Raw genomic sequence first — 23578 nt, forward strand, 5'->3', positions numbered from 1 at the left:
GCACAACCCTGTTAGACCATGCGGCGTGGCGCAGAGTGGTTTTTCTGTCCTTAAAATAGCAAAAGTGGATTCAGACACGTCCTTAATGCTTTTGTGCCTGCGCTTCAGACTTTGCACCTAGATTGTTAAAATAGAGCCCTGAATCTTTTGATTTTGTTTTTTTATTTTGGAATTTATATAATAAAATTGCCTTTTTTCACATAATTCTAAGCTTGTTTTTTAAAAACATTGCATTTGGTTTACCTAAAAACTATTCGTCTTATTATTATTATTATTATTATTATTAAGTAACTATAATACATTGAATCAAATGCATTTTTTAACCAACTAAATGTAAACAAATAAAGATAAATAAAATAAATGTTTCCTGTTAAAATAATAAAAAATCTGTTTGATATATATATTTTTTTTACAGCCATAAAATCAAATCCACTCCCATTTCACCACTTCAATGTACACTTAAGTTTTTTTTTAAGAATAGTAGAGGATTATGGTTCAATATTAAATATATTTGATTCAACAAGGTGACTTTTATTGACGCTTTAGTAGTTTGAAATAATTTATAAGATTATAAATATATAGAGAAATAAGACTGTAGAATAACATTTCGCGGTCTCCAGAAACATCCGTGGGGCTACGTTTCCAGAATGAGCCTGGGTTGATTTGTTTTGATATACAGTTGTCAGTCTTGTGGCGTTCATCAATTATGCAACGAATTTGATTCAGCTCTAAAGAAGGACGTGGTGAGAAAAGTGATTGTCCTCTAATAGTTTCTGTCAGAGCATCACCGTAATAACGTTATATTAACTGATTGTGCACCACGAGAGATGCATAAATCTGATTTTCCCACCTCGACCGGGGAAGAATGAGAGCGCTTTGGACATGCAGGATTTATGACAGTGATAAAAACAATCAAACACGTGTCAGTCCCCGGAGTCACGCCGCTTATTGTTCAGCTTTGTGTTTCACCTTGACTCAGTGTTTGTGCTGCAGTAACCTGTCTCTCTCTCTCTCTCTCTCTCTCTCTCTCTCTCTCTCTCTCTCTCTCTCTCTCTCTCTCTCTCTCTCTCTCTCTCTCTCTGTCTCTCTCTCTCGTTTTCTCTATATTTATATATCTCGCAGTCTCTGTCAGTGAATCCACCTTTTTCTTGTGCTCCATTATGCTTTGCAAGAATTATAACTTGGTAACACTTTACAACAGGGTTGTATGAGTTAATGCATTCACTAACATGAACAAACAATGAGCAATATATTTATTACAATATTTCTTCATGTTATTAATGAAAATACAGTTGTTAGTTTAACTGACGGTGCAATAACTTATGTTAACAAGCATGAATTTTAATTTTTATAAGGCATTAGTAAATGCTGAACTATGATTGATAGATGATGTACAAGTATCGTTCATAACTAGTGCATCTTAGTAAACACATTACCTAATGAAACCTTATTTTAAAGTATGACATAACATCTATTACACTTTAAACAATCAGTGATTTATCATTATTATTAACGTGTACAATGAGGTGTCATTATTCTCCATACAATTCATCCATTAATTATTAATAAGCAACTTTTTATAATTAACAAATTACTTTCAGAAGACCATTAATAGCACAAAAACTCAAAATGAGTCTTTCTACAGCAATGTTAAATATAACTGTACTGTATAGGGCTGCAAATACTGGCAAAATATGCCATATTTGTAATTAAGAATTATTTATAGTTATTAATGTTGAGTATTGCAATAATTATAATTCTGTATTATTTATTGGCTATAAAAAAACAAATAAAAAAAAACTCTCTGGCCACTTTATTAGGTACACTTTACTAGTACCGAGTTGGACCCCTTTTACATTCAGAACTGCTTTAATCTTTCATGGCAGAGATTCAACAAGGTGCAGGAAATATATTTTTCAGAGATTTCGGTCCATATTAACATGATAGCAACATGCAGTTGCTGCAGATTCGTCGGCGGCACATCCATGATGCCAATATCCCGAAACCAGTCTGGCCATTCTCCTCTGACCTCTGGCATCAACAAGGCATTTGCGCCCACAGAACTGCCGCTCACTGGATATTTTCTCTTTTTTTAGACCATTCTCTGTAAACCCTAGAGATGGTTGTGCATGAAAATCCCAGTAGATCAGCAGTTTCTGAAATACTCAGACCAGCCCGTCTGGCACCAACAACCATGCCACTTTCAAAGTCACTTGAATTCCCTTTCTTCCCCATTTTGATGCTCGGTTTGAACTGTAGCAGGCCGTCTTGACCATGTCTACATGCTGAAATGTATTGGGCTGCTGCCATGTGATTGACTGATTAAAAAATGTACAAGCAGCTGGATAGGTGTACCTAATAAAGTGGCCGGTGAGTGTATAGTTTTTATATATATATATATATATATATATATATATATATATATATATATATATATATATATATATATATATGTATATATATATAATATAAATATATATATATATATATATATATATACACACACACACACACACACACACACACACACACACACACACACACACACACACACATATATATATATATATATATATACACACACACACACACACACACACACACACACACACATATATATATATATATATATATATATATATATATATATATATATATATATATACATGGAGTCTCTTGCTCTCTACTGCTCTCTCTCTCTCTCTCTCTCTCTCTCTCTCTCTCTTTGGCTGGCGGACACACACACATTTGCAGGTCTCCTCTGACAGAAACAATGTCGCTCTGCGCTCAAGCCAAAGCAAATTTCTGCTGATTTATTTTGGCAGCGTCTGGTCGAACAGGGTTTCCACGAGGATCTCATGCAATGTAGTTTTGAGACTTCTGGAAAAGCCCAAAGCTCTGGCCGCTCCCCAGCTGAGGAGAATGTCACTTAAATTCAGCGCACCACTCAAAAAGTGTGAGAAAGGTTTGCGGGACGTGAATCCAAGAACCACAGAGCGGTTATATTAGAGCTCGCGGGTAAGATTGATTTAGCCAAATATCCTAGAAAACGAATCATCTGCTGACCAACAGTGGCTTGGATGTTTAACTAAGCTGCTTTCCAAAACGTCACGCTGTCTTATTTTGTGGGGGGGAAAAAAGAGAAACCGCTTCCTCTCCCATTTATGGGCCTATTTGGGTTAATATTGTGAAAGCTTCTGCCGTCTCGTTGCTTTTAAAATCTGCAAATCATAAAATATTAGTGCATTTCTGCATTTTGAAATGACATGTTTGATGAGAAGTGCTGTTTAAATTAGTGCATATATTACACATTAATATGCATTTATGAAAACTGAAAGCACAATAATTGTAGAATTGAAAGGAAGTAGCTGCGTAAATTGAATTCATAGCTGGAGGTTAAAATAAATGTCCTGCTTTCTAACTTAAAAGCTTGGAAATGTCATATTTACAACCTGATTAGCCAGCCTGATCTCACGAGAAAACGTAAGTATTTTACGTTTTGCCAGTTTAGTGGCTAATTCGTACGAATTCGTACGAGTTCAGTCGTACGAAATGGTACGATTTTAAAAAGGAGGCGTGGCACCTGACCCCACCCCTAACCCCAACCGTCATTGGGGGATAAGCAAATCGTACTAAATTGTACGAATTATATCGTACGAATTCATACGAATTAGCCACTAAATGAAAAAGTTACGTATTGCCGTGAGATTGAGTTGGATTAGCAGGCACATATCGCTGCTCGGGTATTTCAGATTTTTTACCTCTAAACTAAGAATGAAAAATACATTTTGTAGTACATTTGTAGAGGGACCCGGAAGGGGCGTGATGGTGGAGAAACAAAATGGGTGGAAGAAAAAGCAAATGTGTGGGAGGTGTAAGAGGCTAAATGATCATATGCATTTGTTTATATGGCAAAACATGTCTTTTTGACTCAAAAAGGTCCATACTGACTCCAAAGGCAGATACTGATAAGATCGGGCCTGGTGTGTGGACTTTGGGGGTTTGATGATGTGGTCACATGTTGATTGGTCAGTTTGAATGTCTCAGTTAGGGTTGTAACAATATACCGGTATGACGGTTTACCACGATTTGAACGTGCACGATTATCATACCATGAACAATTGCATATCAACGGTTTTAACCCTTAAAGACCGAGACAGCCGCCCGCGGCTAAAAATAAGTATTGCTCTTAAATGTTTAATAACTTTTGATCCGCTGATCTGATTCATACAATTCAAAGATTGGCATAAAGAAGAGAATCTCAGCTTTCCAGTGCTGTATCACATAACATTCGGACTTTCAGAGGCTCCGGAATCAGTGCGGTTACGTCATCAACATTTGACAACGCTGATTTGACAAAGAAACGCTCGTCACTGTGTCTCCGGACAAATCAGACATGATACATTGATGCATTGTCCCTCCTCCATGCCCAGATTGGTTCAAACTCGCTATATCACAACCAATAAGCATAGGTTTCACTTTTGTTTGTGGACCAAGCTTTTTGAACAACACGGAATGAGAGATAGGCATACATTTATGCGCGGCTAAATAAAACGCAAAAAAAAAAAGTTTTGCATGAAATAATTCTCATACTAAGTACTTTTGCATGCACAGCAGCACAGAAACATGACAAAACAGTTACACAGCAAAGACGAACTGCTGCTCTTGCTGTTTTTAAAAGACGCAAATGAAGATGCAGCTGTTTGTCTGCACTGCAGTCAACCACATCCAAATCCATATCCACAGACAACCATATCCATGCTGGCACATAAAACCTAAGGATGGTCCATATTGAATCTAGTTTCGTTATGTAACTATTTATAGTATAGTAAATATTTATATCTATTTTTTACTGAGGATTTGCACCATGTTTATTTGGACTTTATTTGGACTTTGACACATTATTTATTATTTTCTTATTTTTATTTGTTCATTGTAAATGGTGTTGTTTATAGTAACTAAAAATATATTATTTGGAAAAAGTCAAATTTGCTTCACTGTTCTATTATTTTGTAACATTTGTAACATACCGTATACTGCGAAACCGTCAAACCGTGGTATTGTTTTAGACGATTATCATACCGTGAAAAATTCATACCGTTACAACCCTAGTCTCAGTATTTGGGCTTTAGTCACATGGTCAAGAAAGATACAAAACATGTGTAAAACTCTGCTCTGTCTCTTTTCCTGGCCTGCCTTTTCCTGCTCTGCTCCTCTCCCCCTCTGGAGTCTATCTTCTCTGACTATACTTCAATCAGCAAGCCTGGTTTATACTTCTGCGTCAATTGACCGGCGTGACCCACGGCGCATGCAACGCGCGTGGCTGTGCATTTATACTTCTGCGCGCTGTCTCTGTTGGTCTGAATTAACACTTCCAAAACGCTAGTTGGCAGTGAGGTGTAAATGTATCTCTTTGTCGAGTTTCTTCTCTGCTGTTTTGCTTTTCCTGAACACTTCCTGGATGTACAAGTGGCTCAAACTCGCTCATTTTGAGGCAGGAACCGGCGGACATGCAACAACTTTAACTATGAGGTAAACACAAAACAAAACTTTTTTTATCAGGAGCTCCTTCACGGGACTCCACACTTTTAAACAATTGGACTCCATTGGACTCGCGTCCAGCTCGCGCCATTCGCGCGGCTCTCGGTCCCGCCCAGACTCGTCAGCCCTACCAAGCCGACCAATCACAGAGCTTGCGCTACGCGTTGTTGTGACGTGTAGTTACAATTTTTGAGAGGTGCACGTCAGCGCCGTAGCATACGCCGGGGTTTGACGCAGAAGTATAAATCAGCCTTCTGGGCCTGCTCTCTTTGTCTCTCTCTCCCTCCCCCTGTGTCTCTCCTTCTACCTCTGGTAACTTTAATTTTACATTTAAGCCGGGTACAATTTATATCATATGTTTTATCATTTCATATTTTATCATTTTATACAGTTATTTTGTACTTAATTCAGTTGTAACCATAGAGAATTATTGTCATTAAATCATCTCATTTTCAAGTATTTGTGAATTCATGAATCAACATTTAATTGCTCCATATTGCAATAAATACAATCACATAATATCAACGCTCTCTTACAGTTATAGCTATTAATACTGCTCTTATTTCCGTTTTTGGTATGAGATTGCAGAAGAATGGTTTGACTAGAAATGTACAGTTTTTTACCATCATGCTAACTTGTCACTCGGCTGAACTACAGTTCGGACCGCTGTGGTTAAAACCCAGTCTTACAAAGAAAAAAAAAACAAGTGATAGGTTAACATTTTTGAAAGCTTTTGCGTTCCCTTGCAAATATGTTTTGCATTCCCTCGCAAAACTGTTGTTCGACAAACACTTCACTTCATACATGACAACCCTCCCGTTTTTGCCAGGATTGTCCCCTATTTTACCATTACATCCTATTATTAGGTAAATTTCCCATATTTCTCTCATAATTGTAATTTTGAAAGCATGTTGAAATTAATATAAAAATATCTGAATTCACTCTCTTTCCATTAAAGCTGTGCGTCGATCAGCACCCCTCATATGCAACCCCTGAATCAGCGAATGCAAGGCCGCAGGTTGATTTCGATAATTATGATGCTCAGGCATTCTGTTTGAATGGGGAAACATCGAATTCTCCAAAACTGCTTGCTAAGCTTACAATTACATTTCATATTATGAACAACCAATAAAATTAAACAACTACTGTCTATTTGGTTTCATTTCTAAATGTTCGTGTAACACAAAATCTGCAGAAACTCAAGCCTGTTCCCTGCCCTTCCCCCGGAGAACTGTCATTCTATAGCCATCGCTGATTGGCCCCTGTACCAGAAGGTGGGCTTTATTCACCATATAGCGATCAATGATTGGCTCCTGTACTCGAAGGCAGAGCTTTATTCTCCATATTGACAGTTACACTTTTCCCCATTTAAAAGTAAACGAGTGACATGTCTTGTGCATCCTAGAGTCTTTGGCTAAGCAGAGTCTGGTCAGTACCTGGATGGGAAACCACATGGGGAAGCTAGGTTGCTGCCAGAAGTGGTGTTTCTAAGACCAGTGGGTGCTCAACCTGTGATCTGTGTGGGTCCTAACGCCCCAGTACAGTGAAGGGGTCTCTATACTGCTCAGTGAGCACTGTTTTTTGAATGAGACATTAAACTGGGGTCTTGACTCTCTGTGGTCATTAAAAATCCCAGTATGCCCTTCGAAAAAGAATTAGGGTTTAACCCCAGGATCCTGGCCAAATCTGCCTACTGGCCTCCGTCCATCATTGCCTACAAACCATCCCCATATTATCTTGGCTTCATCACTCTGTTTCCTCTCCAGCAAACAGCTGGTATGGTGTGTGCAGTGTGGTGCAAGATGCCGTTGCGGCATCCAGGTGGATGCTGCACACTGGTGGTGGATGAGGAGATCCCCTCCAAAAATGTGTAAAACGTTTTGAGTGTCCTGAAAAGTGCTATATAAATGTAAGAAATTATTATTAGGGGCCAAGCACCGTAGGTGCGTAGGCACCTATTGGATCCGTTAGCGTTCCTATTATTATTATTCTTCTTCTTCTTCCGTTTCTTCCGCCGGATTTGAATGGCAGCCCATATAGGCGTATGCGGAGAAGTTGTATAATATGGCACAATGATAGAGGACAGTCTTAACATTAATCAGACCAAATATGAAGTCTCAAAATCAACCTCTCTAGCGCCACCACTTGTCCAAACTTTCACGTACGTTTATCATGATAACTTTTGAACCGAATAGGCTACTTGGCTCAGTCCGATTCAAACGCACACTATGACGTCATTTTCCGTCATGAATTTTTTCGCGCTATTTTAAATTATTCGAAAAACCTGTTTGATCGAACTCGTCCTAGGCCCTTTCTCCGATTTTCACCAAAATTGAATCACACGATCTGCAGACCATGCCAACCAAAATTCAAGTGTGTATTAAACCGTTTTCGTTTAACTTGTAATCAAATTTAATGAAGAACTTGCGAAAATGGACTTGAGGCGATGTCTCTGTTACAAATTCAACGATTCTCACCAAACTTGGTGTGTGTTATGACAACTAGGGTCTGAGGTTATGTGCGGAGTTTCGGCGCACTGCCCCCTAGTGGTCAGGAGATAAAAAATTGCTTTTTTGGCTTATAACGTCTCAACCTTTCGTCCAAAACTCATAAAACTGGTCTCATTACATCTGGCAGAGCATGTCGAGTCGAATGATGTCTGATTTTCACAGGTCAGCCATTTTGGGCGTCGCCCATTTCGAGTTTTGGGAAAAATGCTATATTTTACCAACATATTCACATATCATTACAAAACATGGCATGCATCTTCAACCCCATGCCCTGAAAGTACTCAAAAACTTCTGGAGCAGCGCCACCTTTTGGCCAAAAGTGCTTGGCCCCTTAATTGCTGCTTGCAGCTATATTTATTATGATTATTATTGTCATGATTATGATGATTATTATTATTTTATTATAACTAGATGAATGGTTCACAAATCTGACAGAGAGTATATATAATTGGAGAAAATGTATTTAAAGTTAAAATCATTCCACATTCTATTTGTCTTAAAATATCTTTAAATACAGAAAACGCTTGTTTTTTTTCTTGCATGTTTTCTGACTTTAAGAACACGATGCAGATGCAAATGTGTATTCTGTAAAACCATAACATCTATCAAAATTAATTTATGCATTTAAATTGTATTAAAATCAGACATTGTTTTCCATATCAAAATTTATCTTATGTTAAATACAAGTAAACTGTGCATACAGCATCTCATTACCATTAAACAATCACCAAAAACACTACAGGGCAACGCAGTGGCGCAGTAGGTAGTGCTGTTGCCTCACAGCAAGAAGGTCGCTCGGTCGCTGATTTGAAGTTCAGCTCGGCTCAGTTGGCATTTCTGTGTGAAGTCTGCATGTTCTCCCTGCGTTCGCATGGGTTTCCTCCGGTCGCTCCGGTGTCCCCCAAAGTCCAAACACATGTGGTACAGGTGAATTGGGTAGGCTAAATTATCCGTAGTGTATGAGTGTGTGTATGAATGAGTGTGTGGATGTTTCCCAGAGATGGGTTGCAGCTGGAAGGGCATCTGCTGCATAAAAACATGCTGGATAAGTTGGCGGTTTATTCCGCAGTGGCGACCCCAGATTTATAAAAGGACTGATCCGACAAGAAAATGAATGAATGAATGAATGAAAGCACTACAGAATGTTACGTTTACACACATATGCACAAACTGCATGTATACACATCAACCATTCAGAGTGTAATACTCGCTACTCTTGAGTACTTTTAAAAGGGCTACTTCCCACTCATACTTTGTGTAATGTTTACAACAGTTACTTTTACTCTACTTGCACTATATTTTTGGGCAAATATTGGTACTTGAGTCAGATCTTTCCACCACTGCTTAAAATGCATGCACACATTCAAACTTCATCTTGTGCTACAGGGGCCTAATTTCACTTGAAGATGAAGTGTATGTCTTGGAGCCGACGCAGGAGGGAAACACTCACCGTCTATACAGAGGACAACATCTAAAACTCACCCAGGGAACTTGTGGACACGGTCATAATATTTCACAGCCTGCAGAGATGTTCAACACTGCAGTCTTCAGCTCTCATAGTGCACGGGTGAGCTCAGATTAACACACCACAACCAGTATTCCTGTTTAAAGGGGTCATGAACTGAGAAATCAAAATACCTTTGATATTTTCACATGTATGAGATCATTGTATTGTTCAAACATCCTGTAAACTCAAAATGTTCTTGTTAGTCTAAAATCAGCAAATGTTGGAGCCAATCTGACAAAACGACAGGTTGTGGAATGAGCGTCTTCATTTAAGAGTGATGCTAAACTCCACTGAAGATTAACTAGAAAGGCTTAATCTAATGTTAAACACACACACACACACACACACACACACACACACACACACACACACACACACACACACACACACACAAAAACAAACATACAGTACAACTAAGTCATCATAGCCATGTCTTTATACAACTTTGTGTTCCTGTAAACCACATACACCTGACCATATACACACACGCAAACACACTTGCACACAGTTTACAGGGACACTCCATAAGGCTTAGTGTTTTATACTGTAAATGTGTCCCTGTAAACCACCTAATAGAGTACTACAAGGTCATCATACCAGTGTCTTTATACAGCTTTGTGTTCCTCTAAACTACATAAACCCGAAGATACACACAATTGTATACATACAGTAGTTTACAGGGACACTGTATAGGTTTAGTTTTTTTATACTGTAATTATGTGTCCCTGTAAAACCTCCTTAATAGAGTACTACTAAGTCATCATACCCATGTCTTTATACAACTTTTTGTCCCTGTAAACCACATAAACCTGTACACACACTTGTACGCATAGTTTACAGGGACACTGTATAGGTTTAGTTTTTTATACTGTAAATATGTGTCCCTGTAAACCACCCTAATAGAGTACGACTAAGTCATCATACCCATGCCTTTATACAACTGTGAACACACACACACACACACACATACACTTGGATGCATAGTTTACATGGATGCTCTATACATGTAATGTATTTTGTACTGTAAATGTGTCCCTGTAATCCACCTTACTAGAGTAATACTAGGTCATTGTACTTATGTTTCATACAACTTTGTGTCCCTGTAAACCACATAAACCCACACATACACACACACACTTGTATACATAATTAACAGGGACACTCCATGGGTGTACTGTGGTTTATACTGTTAATAAGTGTCTCTGTAAACCACCTTAATAGAGTACTACCAAGTCATCATACTCATGTCTTTATACAACTCTGTGTCCCTGTAAATCACATAAACCTGTATACACACACAGACTTGTATACATAGTTTACAGGGACACTTAATGGTTATAATGTATTTTATACTTTTAAAGGGTCACGAAACACCAAAACACATTTTTTGAGCTGTTTAGTTTAGTTTAGTTTAGTTTATTTATTTATTTAGTTTAGTTTATTTATATAGCACATTTTTTACAACACAACGTTGCCCAAAGTGCTGAACATAATCAATACTAAACATGAAATCTACATCACATAAATAACAATTAAAACATAAGGCAAATCCCTCAACATTAAAAAGGCTCAAATACTAAAAAACAAAGATGGTGTTTCAAACGCTTTTTAAAAACAGGTAGAGTTGGAGCATCTCTGATGTGGGGCGGAAGCCCGTTCTAAAGTTTTGGGGCGACAACAGCAAACTTACACCGGGACTTTGGTACAGATAGAATAAATTCATCAGAAGACCTCAGTGACCTACCAGGATTGTATACGTGTAGCAGGTCTGATTAGTAACTGTTGACAGTCGTATATGTGTCCCACACTGCTGAAAACACTATTAGGACGCCTATATTTCACTAAAAAGTGTAAATTGGTTGTTTTTGCATTATTTCAAGCAAATTCGTACTTCCGGTTTGAAACGAATTTTTGAAGCTGCGTCACGGCCATGAGATAATAGTGTGTATTCCAGCGTGCAGACTGGATGTCTGTGCCAGAGTGTGTCTTATTACGTCTTACAGTGTGATGCATTAATGCATGAGTAAGGCTGGGTTCAAACCAATCAGCGCGCTCTATTGTGCAACTTTAACAATATTCATTACTGTCAGAGTGTAGACAGCAGAGACGCCACGTTGTATTGGCAAAACAAGCGTGAAGTGTTGCTTTTATAGTTTGCTGCAGTTAAGTTTTGTATTTATTTTCTCTCTGTGAGAGCTCAGACTCACGTGTGGATTAACAGTGTACGCGACGCTCGACAACAATAACTTACGTGTCTAAGGAGGATTATTGTTTACCTGAGAGCTGTTCTCATCTGCAAACGCTGAGATCCGGATTCGCTTGTAGTCTCCTCTTAATAAAGACGCGGCTCTAGTTGCTGGTGATTGTCCTGTCTCTACAGATTTGGTAAGTGAGCGACCAGCGCTCTTTGTTTATTCAGTTCGTATTTTATTTGTATCAAACAAACTATTGCACCGATTGTAAACAAGTTAGCACTAACAGTTACAACCAAACTATAACCTTGTGTTGGATTTTGTGACCGGAATAACACACGCGGCTTTCTGACACTACCTGCTGTGTGCATCTAAGTTTCCGGGAAATGCGGAGGGTTTTTTTCTCTCATTCGCTGTGCGGTATCAAACATTGCATGAAAAATACACGCTTAGAGCAGCTCCTCGAATAAAATATCTCGTTTGTCGGGAGGGACATGAATGAATTCCCTGAATGAAAGAGCCAAACTGCAGTTAAAGTCCACCATTTAATAATTTGGCAAATAATTCGACTACAGATGTCCATGTAAACACAGTCACATTGTCCGCTGTGGTTGTGTGTTTTGACTCTGAAATTCAGCGCGCCCAAATAGAAACTCCCACACCAAGCCTGTTTTCTTCCTCCGACACTCCCCCCTAAACAGAGCTGGACACGCCCATTTTTCTGACTTTTTCCAAAGTAGAGGTGTGAAAACACCCTGCTGAAACGAGGGGGTTTCATGGCCCTTTAATATGTGTCTCTGTAAGCCACGTTAATAGAGAACTACTAAGTCATCATATCCATGATTTATACTGTACAACTTTGTGTCCCTGTAAACCACATAAAGATGTACACACACACAGACTTGTATACATAGTTTACAGGGAAACTCCATAGATGTAAAATATTTAGTACTGTATATATGTCTCTGTAAACTGCCTTAATAGAGTACTACTATCATACCCATGTCACAACGTTGTTAACTTTGTCCCTGTAAACCACATCAACCTGCACACAGACAAACAGTTGTACAACTGTCCTTATGGAGACTTCCCAAATATGTAATAATGTTTATACTGTACAGACTGTATATTCTCCTTCACTACACCTAAACCTAAGTCATAACAAACACACACACACACGTTTGTTTTTGTGAATTATGGGGACATTACATAGCCATAGGTTTCCATACAAACTGTATTTTGTGTTCCCCTTACCTCGCCCTATCCTCCTATTTTCCTCATATTTCACCACCTTGTAATAGCTGTGTCAAATGTCAATATACAGATTTATATCCCTATATGTGATAAAAAAAACTTACACACACATACACATGCACATACTGTGTAGCCTGTAGGTTTTCTCAGCTCAAAAGATGGCACAGCACTATCATCTCATTTCATTCAGTTAGACTCTTATCTGCTTTCTCCTTTAAATCAGCAGCAGGTTGAAGCACCCATCAGATGATATGACCCTGATCGCTCTCTACATTCAAACCTGATATTGATAAGTCTAGCCTTTTATTCCTATTCACAGAAAAACAATCGCTGGAAACAATACAAGAGCATTTACATTGAGAGCGAGAGGAGCATTGCTGAATGCATGATGAAGACCACAGACACCTTCATGAACTCAGATAGTTTAACTGGCTGATCCTAAATTGACTTTATAAAATTAGAAATTCACTATTTTTTAATTACATTTATCTATTTAGCAGATACATTTATCTAAAGTGGCTAGCAAATGAAGATAAAAGAAGAACTTCAAAACATCAGAGAGTAGCAGTATATGAGTCTAAGCAAGTTAAATGGTTTCCCCTCCCTTCAAGCAAACGTTTTCATGAATCGTAACACAATTCTTTTACAGTCCGGTGTTGGTTTGGGGTTTTATGTGAGCTTTGAAAGCTATTTACATGCAAATTTAACAGGGCCTTGTAATATTTAATTGGTCCTTGTAAAGCAGGCGGTGTCACAATTGTTAAAAAGCCAAAGAACGACCAACAGCCATTCTTTTGTCTGCACGCTTGATGACTTCTTGCTGATTTCTCAACATTACTGATCTCTTTAAATTTGTTAACAAAAAATAAGTAAACAAATATTATCTAGCAAATATACTGTAATTGTAACGAGGAGACTGACACGGAGGGATCCATTATGCAGTATTTATTGCTCAAGTTCTCATTCACACACACACAACATGCACTAACATGCAAACACACAACAACAACAGTCTATGATGAATAAAGACTGGCGATGGATAGACACAGTGAGTATTACCAGGCATAGATCGAGGGCAGGCTGCTAGTATCAGAGTCCGTGAACCAGGCGTGAGTCGTGGGCAGGTAGCAAACATCAGAGTCCGTATAACAGGCGTGGTTCGTGGGCAGGCAGCGAGTATCAGAGTCCGTATACAATGCAAGGGTCGTGGGCAGGCAGAAGGCGAAGCAGAGTCAAGAAACAGGCTGGAGTAATACACAAGAAATCAGGCAGGGATAACGCTCAGAAATGCTGGCCGGGGATAAACAAGACTTCGCACTGAATGAGTGTTTGGTGCTGGCTTATAAAGGGTACGTGGGTCATTAACGGGATTCTGTTCAGGTGTGCATGATCAGAGTGAAAGGATGATGTAATGCTTAGAAGTCCGGAGATGGTGGCCTCTGCTGGCCAGCGAGGGGAATGACTGGGACCGAGTCGGTGACAGTAATACAGATATAGCAGACGCATTTTCAGAATAAAAAGTCCTTTGTTTTGGCTTATTTAATGTGTTGTTTTATTCTAAAAAACATCACATACTGGGAAGAAATTAAAAAAAAGTTATTAGAGTGAACACTTGATAACTTATCACGTAGAAGGTATTTATTATCAAAAAATCGTCCTTGGTGAGCACAATAGACTTTCAAAAACATTTTCGATGCCTATTACAGATATTTGAATGGGATTATTTAGTACTGTAATTGTATAATAACCATAATTATTTTCCCTTTCTGTAGGGAATCTGTAATTGTAAATTTGTTTCGGGATTTGTAAAAGTGTTTTCCGTCTTGTTAATTTTTTTCTAAAATGTAAATTTGTTTTGTCCTTGGTGAAATAGTTTTTCCTATGTAATTGAGTTATAAAAATGTTTTTCAAAATGTAAATTTGTCTCGAGCTTTGCAAAAGTGTTTCACACTTTGTAATGTTGTTTTGCACTTCCCGGCCACCGTCATTTTAACATAATTTATTCATAACAAACGTAGACTGTAGGCCACTGGAAGTTGGAACAAAGAAATAAAATAAGTCCTCTGTAACATCCTAACATCTCTCAGCAATCTAAAAAAAGCCTATGTACATACACTTAGCCTTTAAATTGGCCAACACACCAATACAAACAAGTCTTCCTTAACAAATTAAATTAAAATAAATTCTAAATTAAGTTATTTGACAACAACGAAATTAAGATAAAGGCTCTGTGATGATTTGATGATTTGAAACTTTTGGTGAAGCTGAATAGTAAAAGAATAATTTCAATATTAGCCTGTATACTCAGTCTACATTATGCCTTTATGGTGTAATTAATATTTAGTTATAATTAAAAAATCCTTTACTCACCAAGATTAGGCTACGTAAATCACATGTTCATTTACCGCGCACCCCTTCTAAAATGATAGAAATTAAGCCCAAACCCGTTGGGTCCCGGCAAAGATCTTTAGCTCTAGTATAGCATGCTTCACAATAACTTCATAAATATAATAATATAAAATAATATTACCATATAAAACGACAACAACAAAAAAAAAAACAGTAAAAAGAAGATCATTCTCTTTTTATCATTGTCTGTCTTTCTGATCCCGCAGCATAAAAGAGATGCTCAGAGCAGCACCAAGCACGTGGAGCTGATCATTGTGGCAGACAACCGAGAGGTAATTAACAAACACCTTTACAGCTATCTTTAAGAGGACTTCACATACTACACCTGTAAAATGTTCTGTTGTTTTTCAGACTTATTGATCTTTATTTTATTTCTGAAGTATTATATTATTTCAAACTATTTAAATCTCAATAAAAGGGGCTTTGTTAAACTGTAGAGGGGAATTTTCATCATCAAAAGTGGACGGAGAAGTTATCAACATCCCAATATGCAATTTACAGCAAAACAGAAATTCAACATAGGCTCATTCTGAAAACGTAGTGCTATATACATTTCTGGAGGACATGAATTATATAGTCAGAAGTGCGCATGGCTGCATTTCATATTTAAAACAAATGCGAGCGGGGTGGTATGATCTCATTCCTTTTCATGCTACCAGCTGACAGCGTCCTTATGGACAGCTTTCCCACTGTCAACAGTTTGTTCAGTAGCTCGCCACATACAGGGGCCGCTACGGGCCCACCGACAACCTTTCACTGAAGGGGGAGGGGGGTGTTTTTCATGAACGAAAGCGAAGTGGGGGGTTTGGCTTGGGTGTCACGGACGAAAGTGAAGAGAGGGGGGTTTGGCTTGGGTGTCACGGACGAAAGTGAAGAGAGGGGGGTTTGGCTTGGGTGTCACAGACGAAAGTGAGGAGTAGATGTAAGTGTGGGGGGTGGGATGTGCGTGGACAAATGTGAAGAGCGAGGGGTGGGTGCTGGAGGGGGCTTATGGTCGCGAACGTAAGTGAAGAGGAAGGGGCGGGGGTTCAGAGATGAAAGTGAAGAGTGGGAGTGGTTTTTGTCAGTTGTGGGACCCTAATGATATCTCTGAGCTCCCCCAAAATGCGTGGGCCTAATGACAGGGTGTTTGAGTCCAGTGAAGGACGATTCCAGAAAGCAGATAAAGCTAAAGCCAAAACAATAAACAATACAATTAAAAAACAATAAAGTAAATACCAGGGTGAGAATGTGGTAAAATCCTAAAATGTAAAAATCAGGCTGCCGTGAGGGCTATTTTCTTTTCAGAATTGCTTTTGAAAAAACTTTGGTTGGGTTTAGGGAAGTGGGTGAGCACTGGTCAATCGATGCTTTTATAAACACGGTTGGTTTTAGGGATGGAAGAGGGTGGGTCAGTCCATCAGTCAGTGAGTCAGTCAGTCAACAGTGGCCTCTAGTGGATTTACATGAGAACAGCAGGCTCGAATGGCACTCGTAGGAGAAATTTGAGATCTCAAATAGTGTACACAGCGCCCTCTGGTGGATTCACAAAAACTGCAAAAAAAAATAAATAAATGTAGCTCCTGGGCCGCATTTGGCGCTCTCCAGAAATGTATACAGGGGTACATAATTAGAATGAGCCTGGGTTGCAGAAAGCACTGAGAAACTATTAACAGATATTTTTTACAGCGTATGTCTATAAGGAAAAACAAACAAAACATGGGGCCTCATGTATCTCACAAAAACTTTGTGTAAGCCAGATTTCATATTCACGTTTGAATTTACTAATGATGAAATGAACGTGAGAATGTGCGTTGTTCCACTCCAACTTCATGTCTGGCGTACGTTCATTTCTTGTGTATGTTTGTTTTATTTCCATTGCCGATTCCTAGAGGCACAAATTGCACACTGCAAAGTATCTTTGAGCCGCGCAATGGCAGCTGTATGGGACGGGATCATCCGCATGTCTAGCAGGTATATAAGGTTTCCATACCATGCAGTCGACAAGCCAAACATTAAAGGGCAATTTGCAGCGATCGCCGGTTTTCCTAATGTAATCGATCGACTGCACGCACACTGCTATAAAGGCGCCACCCGAAGATGAATTTGCATACGTGAATCGGAAACATTTTCATTCAATAAATGTGCAAATAATATGTGATGCTTAAATGCGCTTAACATAATACACACACTTATTAATGATTCCTACTTGTCTTCCTCGTGATGAAGAGTAGGCAAAATCTGATGTTTTGTTTGTGAGGGAAAGAAGAATGAGTTCATCAGACGCTGGATTCGAGCCGAGTACATGATCGAACGTGTCAAAACATCTTGCCGTGCGCTTTACGAGCTGCGCCACTCATGTTGCTGTTTGCTGCTCTCTTTAGTTATGTTGTTTCTGCCAATCAAACGGTGATGGGCGAGAATCACACAACTAGCTCATTCCAACGAGGTGTGCTATTTGCACTACACTACGAAATTTTACACCTTTACATCGGACCATTTTTTTTAAATTCAATTCCCACTGCGTTAACCACGTCAGCTAAACTCTCCCACTCTATATATTTTTTTCTTTTATTGTTAATTCCGGAGGACAAACTTGCAAATAACACAGTTTTTCTCTGGTCTACCTTCGATAGGAGCACCTCCAATTCACATTCTGTTCAAAGTTTCTCCTCTTGCTTGCTTTTGCCATTGCTTTTTCGTTTGGTTTTGCCAAGGTAGAGTCATTAGCATATTTATTAGGGGGAGGAGGCAGGGAGGGGTTTTGCGCTCGTGCACGTGCGCTCAGTTGCATGTTAGTTCAGTACACAGAGAATATGCATGGGATCCCGCGTACGCAGTGTTTCATACATCTGAATTTGGTCCCACTTTATATTAAGTGTCCTTAACCACTATGTACTTACCTCAAAAAATAAATAAAAAATAAATACAATGTACTTACTGTGTTTATAATGTATTTGAGAACACTTGTGGTGCTTTTGAGTTGGGATAGAGGTTGGGTTATGAACTGGTTTGGTGGCATGGGTAGGTTTAAGGGTGGGTTAAGGTGTAAGGCATGGTCAACAGTGTATTTACAAATGTAGTTACAAAAGTTAACTACAGATGTAATTACATGTATTTAATCAAGCATAAGTACAAAGTAAATACATGTATTTACACAATAAGTACATTGTAACAAACTATTAATTCCTGTGTAAATACATATTAGTTAAGGACACTTATTATAAAGTGGGACCCTGAATTTTTCACTGCGTACGCACATTTACTGCTTTGTGCTTACACAATGTTTTAGTATGAATTTAACGCAAGTCTTCGTACAGGAGGCCCCTGATCATTTAGTTTAGGCAAGATGGTGCTAAAGAAACATACGGTAGAAATACTTCATTTCTTCTAGTCTGGCCAGTTTTACAGCTATCAAAGCTTTATTGTCACTGGACCTACAGCAGTCACGGACGAAACATTTCCAGCCTGCGCTTTTATTTTCAGAATTTTTTTGTGCGTTCTCCATTCACCGTCTGACAGTCTGGAGCTCATGTTTGGCTCTTCATCTGTGGAAAATGAATGAGCTCATGTCACATTTACCGCTGCCGGCCAACCAGCGGCTCATTTGGCTGCAGTTTAAAGACTCTTTTGTCCTCTTTTGCATTTCAGTATCAGAAACAGGGGAAAGATGTGGAGAAAGTGAAACAGAGGCTTGCGGAAATTGCAAACTATGTGGACAAGGTAAACTCGGAAAGCCTGTCATAATGATTAATGGAAGAATGAATTATTAATAAAGACAGAAAACATCATTGTATGAAGCAATTTTTCTGAAATGTTTTGCTTTTAAAGTGCATTTAAGGTTTATATACAGTTGAAGTCAGAATTATTAGCCCTCCTGTATATGTGTTCCCCAATTTCAACAGAAGAAATAAATACATAATTATAATTATTGATAATTCTTCTAAACCACTTGATTGTGAGTAAATGCCAACTGACCCAGCCGAGGCTCGACCTTCTTGCTGTGAGGCGATTGTGCTACCCACTGCGCCACTGGGATGCCCTAAAGGGGTAGTTCACCCGAAAAAAATATTTACTTCAAGTGGTTCCAAACCTTTATGAGGTGTTTTTTTTTTATCTGTTGAGCACAAAGGAAGATATTTTGAAAAATGTTGAAAAGCTGTAACCATTGGCTTTCATTGATGACGCACAAATTTCAGATGGAGGGCAGGAAGTGATTTGCATAAGAATCCCTATGAGAACATCCAAATCTTTATGGTTACGTTGTTTATAACTGTTTATTCATTTATTTATTTTTTTTTGCTTAGTCCCTTGATTAATCTGGGGTCTCCACAGTGAAATGAACCGCCAACTTATCCAGTATATGTTTTAAGCAGCGGATGCCCTTCCAGCTGCAACCCATAACTGGGAAACACCCATACATTCTCAATCACACACATAGACTGCGGACAATTTTTTAGCTTACCTAATTCACCTGTACCGCATGTCTTTGGACTTATGGGGGAAACCAGAGCACCCGGAGGAAACCCACGCGAATGCAGGGAGAACATGCAAACTGCACACTTTTTTGAACGTGATAATTAGTTTGACAGCACTGAATGAAGCGAATGTGACATTAAAATGAAGTGGATTTTGACGCGCAAATAAAGTGAGTAAACTCAAATGTTCATGTCTATTTATGCGCAAATATCGCGATTTACTCGCGCGTTCCGCATCTGGTGTGAACGCAGCAGTCCTAAGACAAGTTTTGGGAATGGCTGTGGCTAAAAGGTCTTTGCCAGATCTCACAAGAAAACATAAGTTTTTTACGTTTTGCCAGTTTAGTGGCTAATTCGTACGAGTTCAGTCGTACGAAATTGTACGATTTTAAAAAGGAGGCGTGGCACCTAACCCCACCCCTAAACCCAACCGTCATTAGGGGAAGAGCAAGTCGTACTAAATTGTATGAATTCATACGAATTAGCCACTTAATTCAAAAGTTACGAATTGCTGTGAGATTGTGTTGGTAATTACCGGAATCTTAAAATGTACTCTAAAACTAATAGGAAGCCAGTGAAGTGCCTTAAGCACAGGAGTAATGTGTGTTGGTTAAAAGCCTCGCTGCTGCATTCAATCGATCAATAGAAGACTTGTTCAGACAAGTGAACAGAACATTACAATAATCCCATCGAGAAGAGATGAAGGCATGGACAAGCATCTCCATCTCTTCCTTTGACACAATGTCTCTGATTTTGCAATGTTCCTCAGATGAAAAAAGCATGTACGAACAATAAACCTAACATGGCTTTTAAAACACAGAGCTCGATCAAAGATGACACCTGGATTTCTAATATCACTGCAATTTGAAGATGACAAACCCCCCAAAACTTGCCTTATCATTGGGGTGATGCTATCTGGAGCCAAAATCAACATTTCTGTTTTATCAGGGTTCAGTTGCAGAAAATTGTCCGCCATCCATTTATTAATGGAGACTAAACAATCCTGCAAGAGAGACAGTTTGTCTAGCCTGTCAGGGCCAAAAGAAAAATATGATTGTACATCATCTCGATGATAACATATATCTTTAAAACTACTAATAATCTTGCTGAGAGGGAGCATAAATAAATTAAAAAGAAGAGGGCCTAGGACAGAACCTTGAGGCACACCACAGGACAGAGGAACAGAGTCTGACAGCTCAGTCCGCAGTGGTGACCCCAGATTAATAAAGGGACTAAGCCGAAAATAAAATGAATGAATGAATGAATGAATGAGGACTTTTAATTTTTGGGTAAACTATCCCTTCATTGCTGTACATATTGTTTTGCTGATCTCAGTTCTACAGGTCTCTGAATATCCGCGTGGCTCTGGTTGGACTGGAGGTGTGGAGTGACGGAGACAAATGCTCTATAACACAGGATCCGTTCACATCACTGCACGAGTTTCTGGACTGGAGGAAACTCAAGCTGCTGCCGCTGAGAGCCCATGATAACGCTCAGCTCATCAGGTCTGCTGGATAAACACACATTCATATACATACTGCTTTACTACTGCAATACATGCACAGAATGAGCACATAGAAATATCCTTATGTCCATTTTTTATAACCTCACTCTGATAAATATGTTTACATGACCTCATAGATTGTCAGCTTATGAATAATAATCAGGTTATGGATATGCACGTAAACACACTCGGTGATAAATGCATCAAGTTTTATTTTGCCTCCACAGTGGTGTTTACTTCCAGGGCACCACCATCGGCATGGCTCCCATCATGAGCATGTGCACCGCCGAGCAGTCAGGAGGCATCGTCATGGTGAGTGACACCTGTCAATCATTCCAAATAAAAAAATATTTGGTGAAGATTAAGGGTGCTTTCACACTTGGTTCAATTGCCTGGACTTACCCAAGTTCGATTGTCCCCAATTGCCACCTCCTCAGTTGGTTTGTGTTCACACTTTCTTTTTTCCTTCTGAAACCCGGTACGCTTGCGTCATCGAGCTGCTGTTTTTTTTACAGCCGTTGCTAGGTGACGGTCACGAAAGCAAGCTCCAAAATGGAAAGACGTCCGCACATCGCGGTCATTCTGCTTTAACTGAAGCTTTTGGTCTTGGACATACAGAAAGCGACTCGCGTCCATCTGCCGCAAAAATATTATAAACATTCAGAACATCACACAGTGTAGAAGCTGTTTTTGGAGGAGACAAGCAGACATCACTGTCTGTGTATCACTGTGTTTGCTCTGGCTCAGTCCCGTGCGTGTCACTAAGGTACGAAACGTGACACACACACACACACACACACAAATGAATGTTATGAAAACGATAGTTTGTTGTACAGTTGGCGGTTCACTTCCGTTATTTGGTATGATTGCATTCACATCAGAAGTGAACCGTACCAGAGTTCGCATGAACCGTACCCCAGACCACCTTCTTTTAGGCAGACTCAGGTAACGGTTCACGGGTGTGCACCCGAGCTCAAAAGATACGTCCACACTAGCGAAACGTACCGTACTATGAAGTCAACTGAACCCGGGTGCGAACCAAAAATTCTAGCGTGAAAGCACCCTAAATTAATTTACCATTTGCCTAAAAGAAAATGACACTTTTTTTTTAAATTATAAGAAAAGCTATCAAACCCTACATGAAAAAAATGCTGGAAACCTGTAACCTTTGACTTCCAAAGTAAGAAGGCCTACGGTCTCTGCCAATGCACGCCTCCTACCAGTGCTGATATACAGCCATATCGCACTGCTACTCGTGTGATATTGCTCGTATATACAGTAGGTTCATTCAAACTTCAGCTTAGTTAAGGGCCAATAAACTACAATTTTCTTGTTGATTGGACAATTTCTAAAAATGATTCAGCAAAACATGCTTAGTTAAAATTACAAAATAATATTTGATAGCAGGATACCATGTGACCTGCTCTTTAATGCATTCCTGATTGATATTCTGAAGAGTTAATGCATTCAATTATAAGGTGAACCCACATTTTGATCGCACTTTATCTTAATGCACAATTCGCGCAATTAGCAAACCATTAACTAAGACTTTTAGCTTAATAAACTGCTAATTAGATACTTATTAATATTTATTAAGGTAATCGTTGGGTTTAGATTTGTTGATTAGGCATGTAAAATAAGATCTTACTTTATAAATGCTAATAAACCCTTAATATAATAATAATAGGCAGGTAGTAAACCAATAGTTATTTATTTGAATTTTTACTGTAGTTTTACCCACATTTTTAATTGCAGTTTTAATTTGCTTGTAATCTTAAACTCTGAAAAAGTAACATCCGAACAATTAAAAGTTTCAATCCTGACCCAAACGATCACTCAAATGTTGCAAACTGAACCAAAGCTGGCGTTTTTCCTTCATTTTAATTTGATTTTCACATGTTTGGCAGAGCGACTTACCAAAGCGACTTACAGGAACGAGTGTAATTGTGTCAGTCCTGCCTCATCCACACACACACAGAGACACACACTCACACTTCCCAAAACAAAGCCTGCAGGACAGTTTGGTCGAGTTCTGGCAGCGCTGGAGCAATTACAGATCCTGAGTTCTGCTGCTCTGACGGATTTGTGGAAAAGTAATTATAAAAGCCGTTAGTGTCTGCTCATTACTGATCTCATGTGAAACCGTTTCTCAGAGAAAAACAAGCAGGCAGGAGGAGAGATGAGGGGATAAATCTAGTCTGGAG

General features: G+C 39.0%; 1 protein-coding gene across 2 annotated transcripts in view; it reads left to right on the forward strand.

Moving 5' to 3' along the window:
• adam12a (ADAM metallopeptidase domain 12a) overlaps positions 1–23578 on the forward strand; it is a 245472-nt gene that overhangs the window by 141351 nt on the left and 80543 nt on the right. For both annotated transcript variants that reach the window (XR_015504576.1, XM_087276907.1), the window contains exons 6-10: positions 9438–9618; positions 15620–15685; positions 19044–19115; positions 21206–21375; positions 21602–21686. Coding sequence is in view for 1 of the 2 variants with exons in the window: in XM_087276907.1 (XP_087133033.1) it covers positions 9438–9618; positions 15620–15685; positions 19044–19115; positions 21206–21375; positions 21602–21686 (574 nt within the window). In the remaining variant the exon portion in view is untranslated. The remainder of the gene's footprint in view (positions 1–9437; positions 9619–15619; positions 15686–19043; positions 19116–21205; positions 21376–21601; positions 21687–23578) is intronic.

Source organism: Danio rerio, chromosome 12 (genome assembly GCF_052040795.2).
Source record: "Danio rerio strain M-AB ecotype USA chromosome 12, GRCz13ab, whole genome shotgun sequence".
Lineage (NCBI taxonomy): Eukaryota > Metazoa > Chordata > Actinopteri > Cypriniformes > Danionidae > Danio > Danio rerio.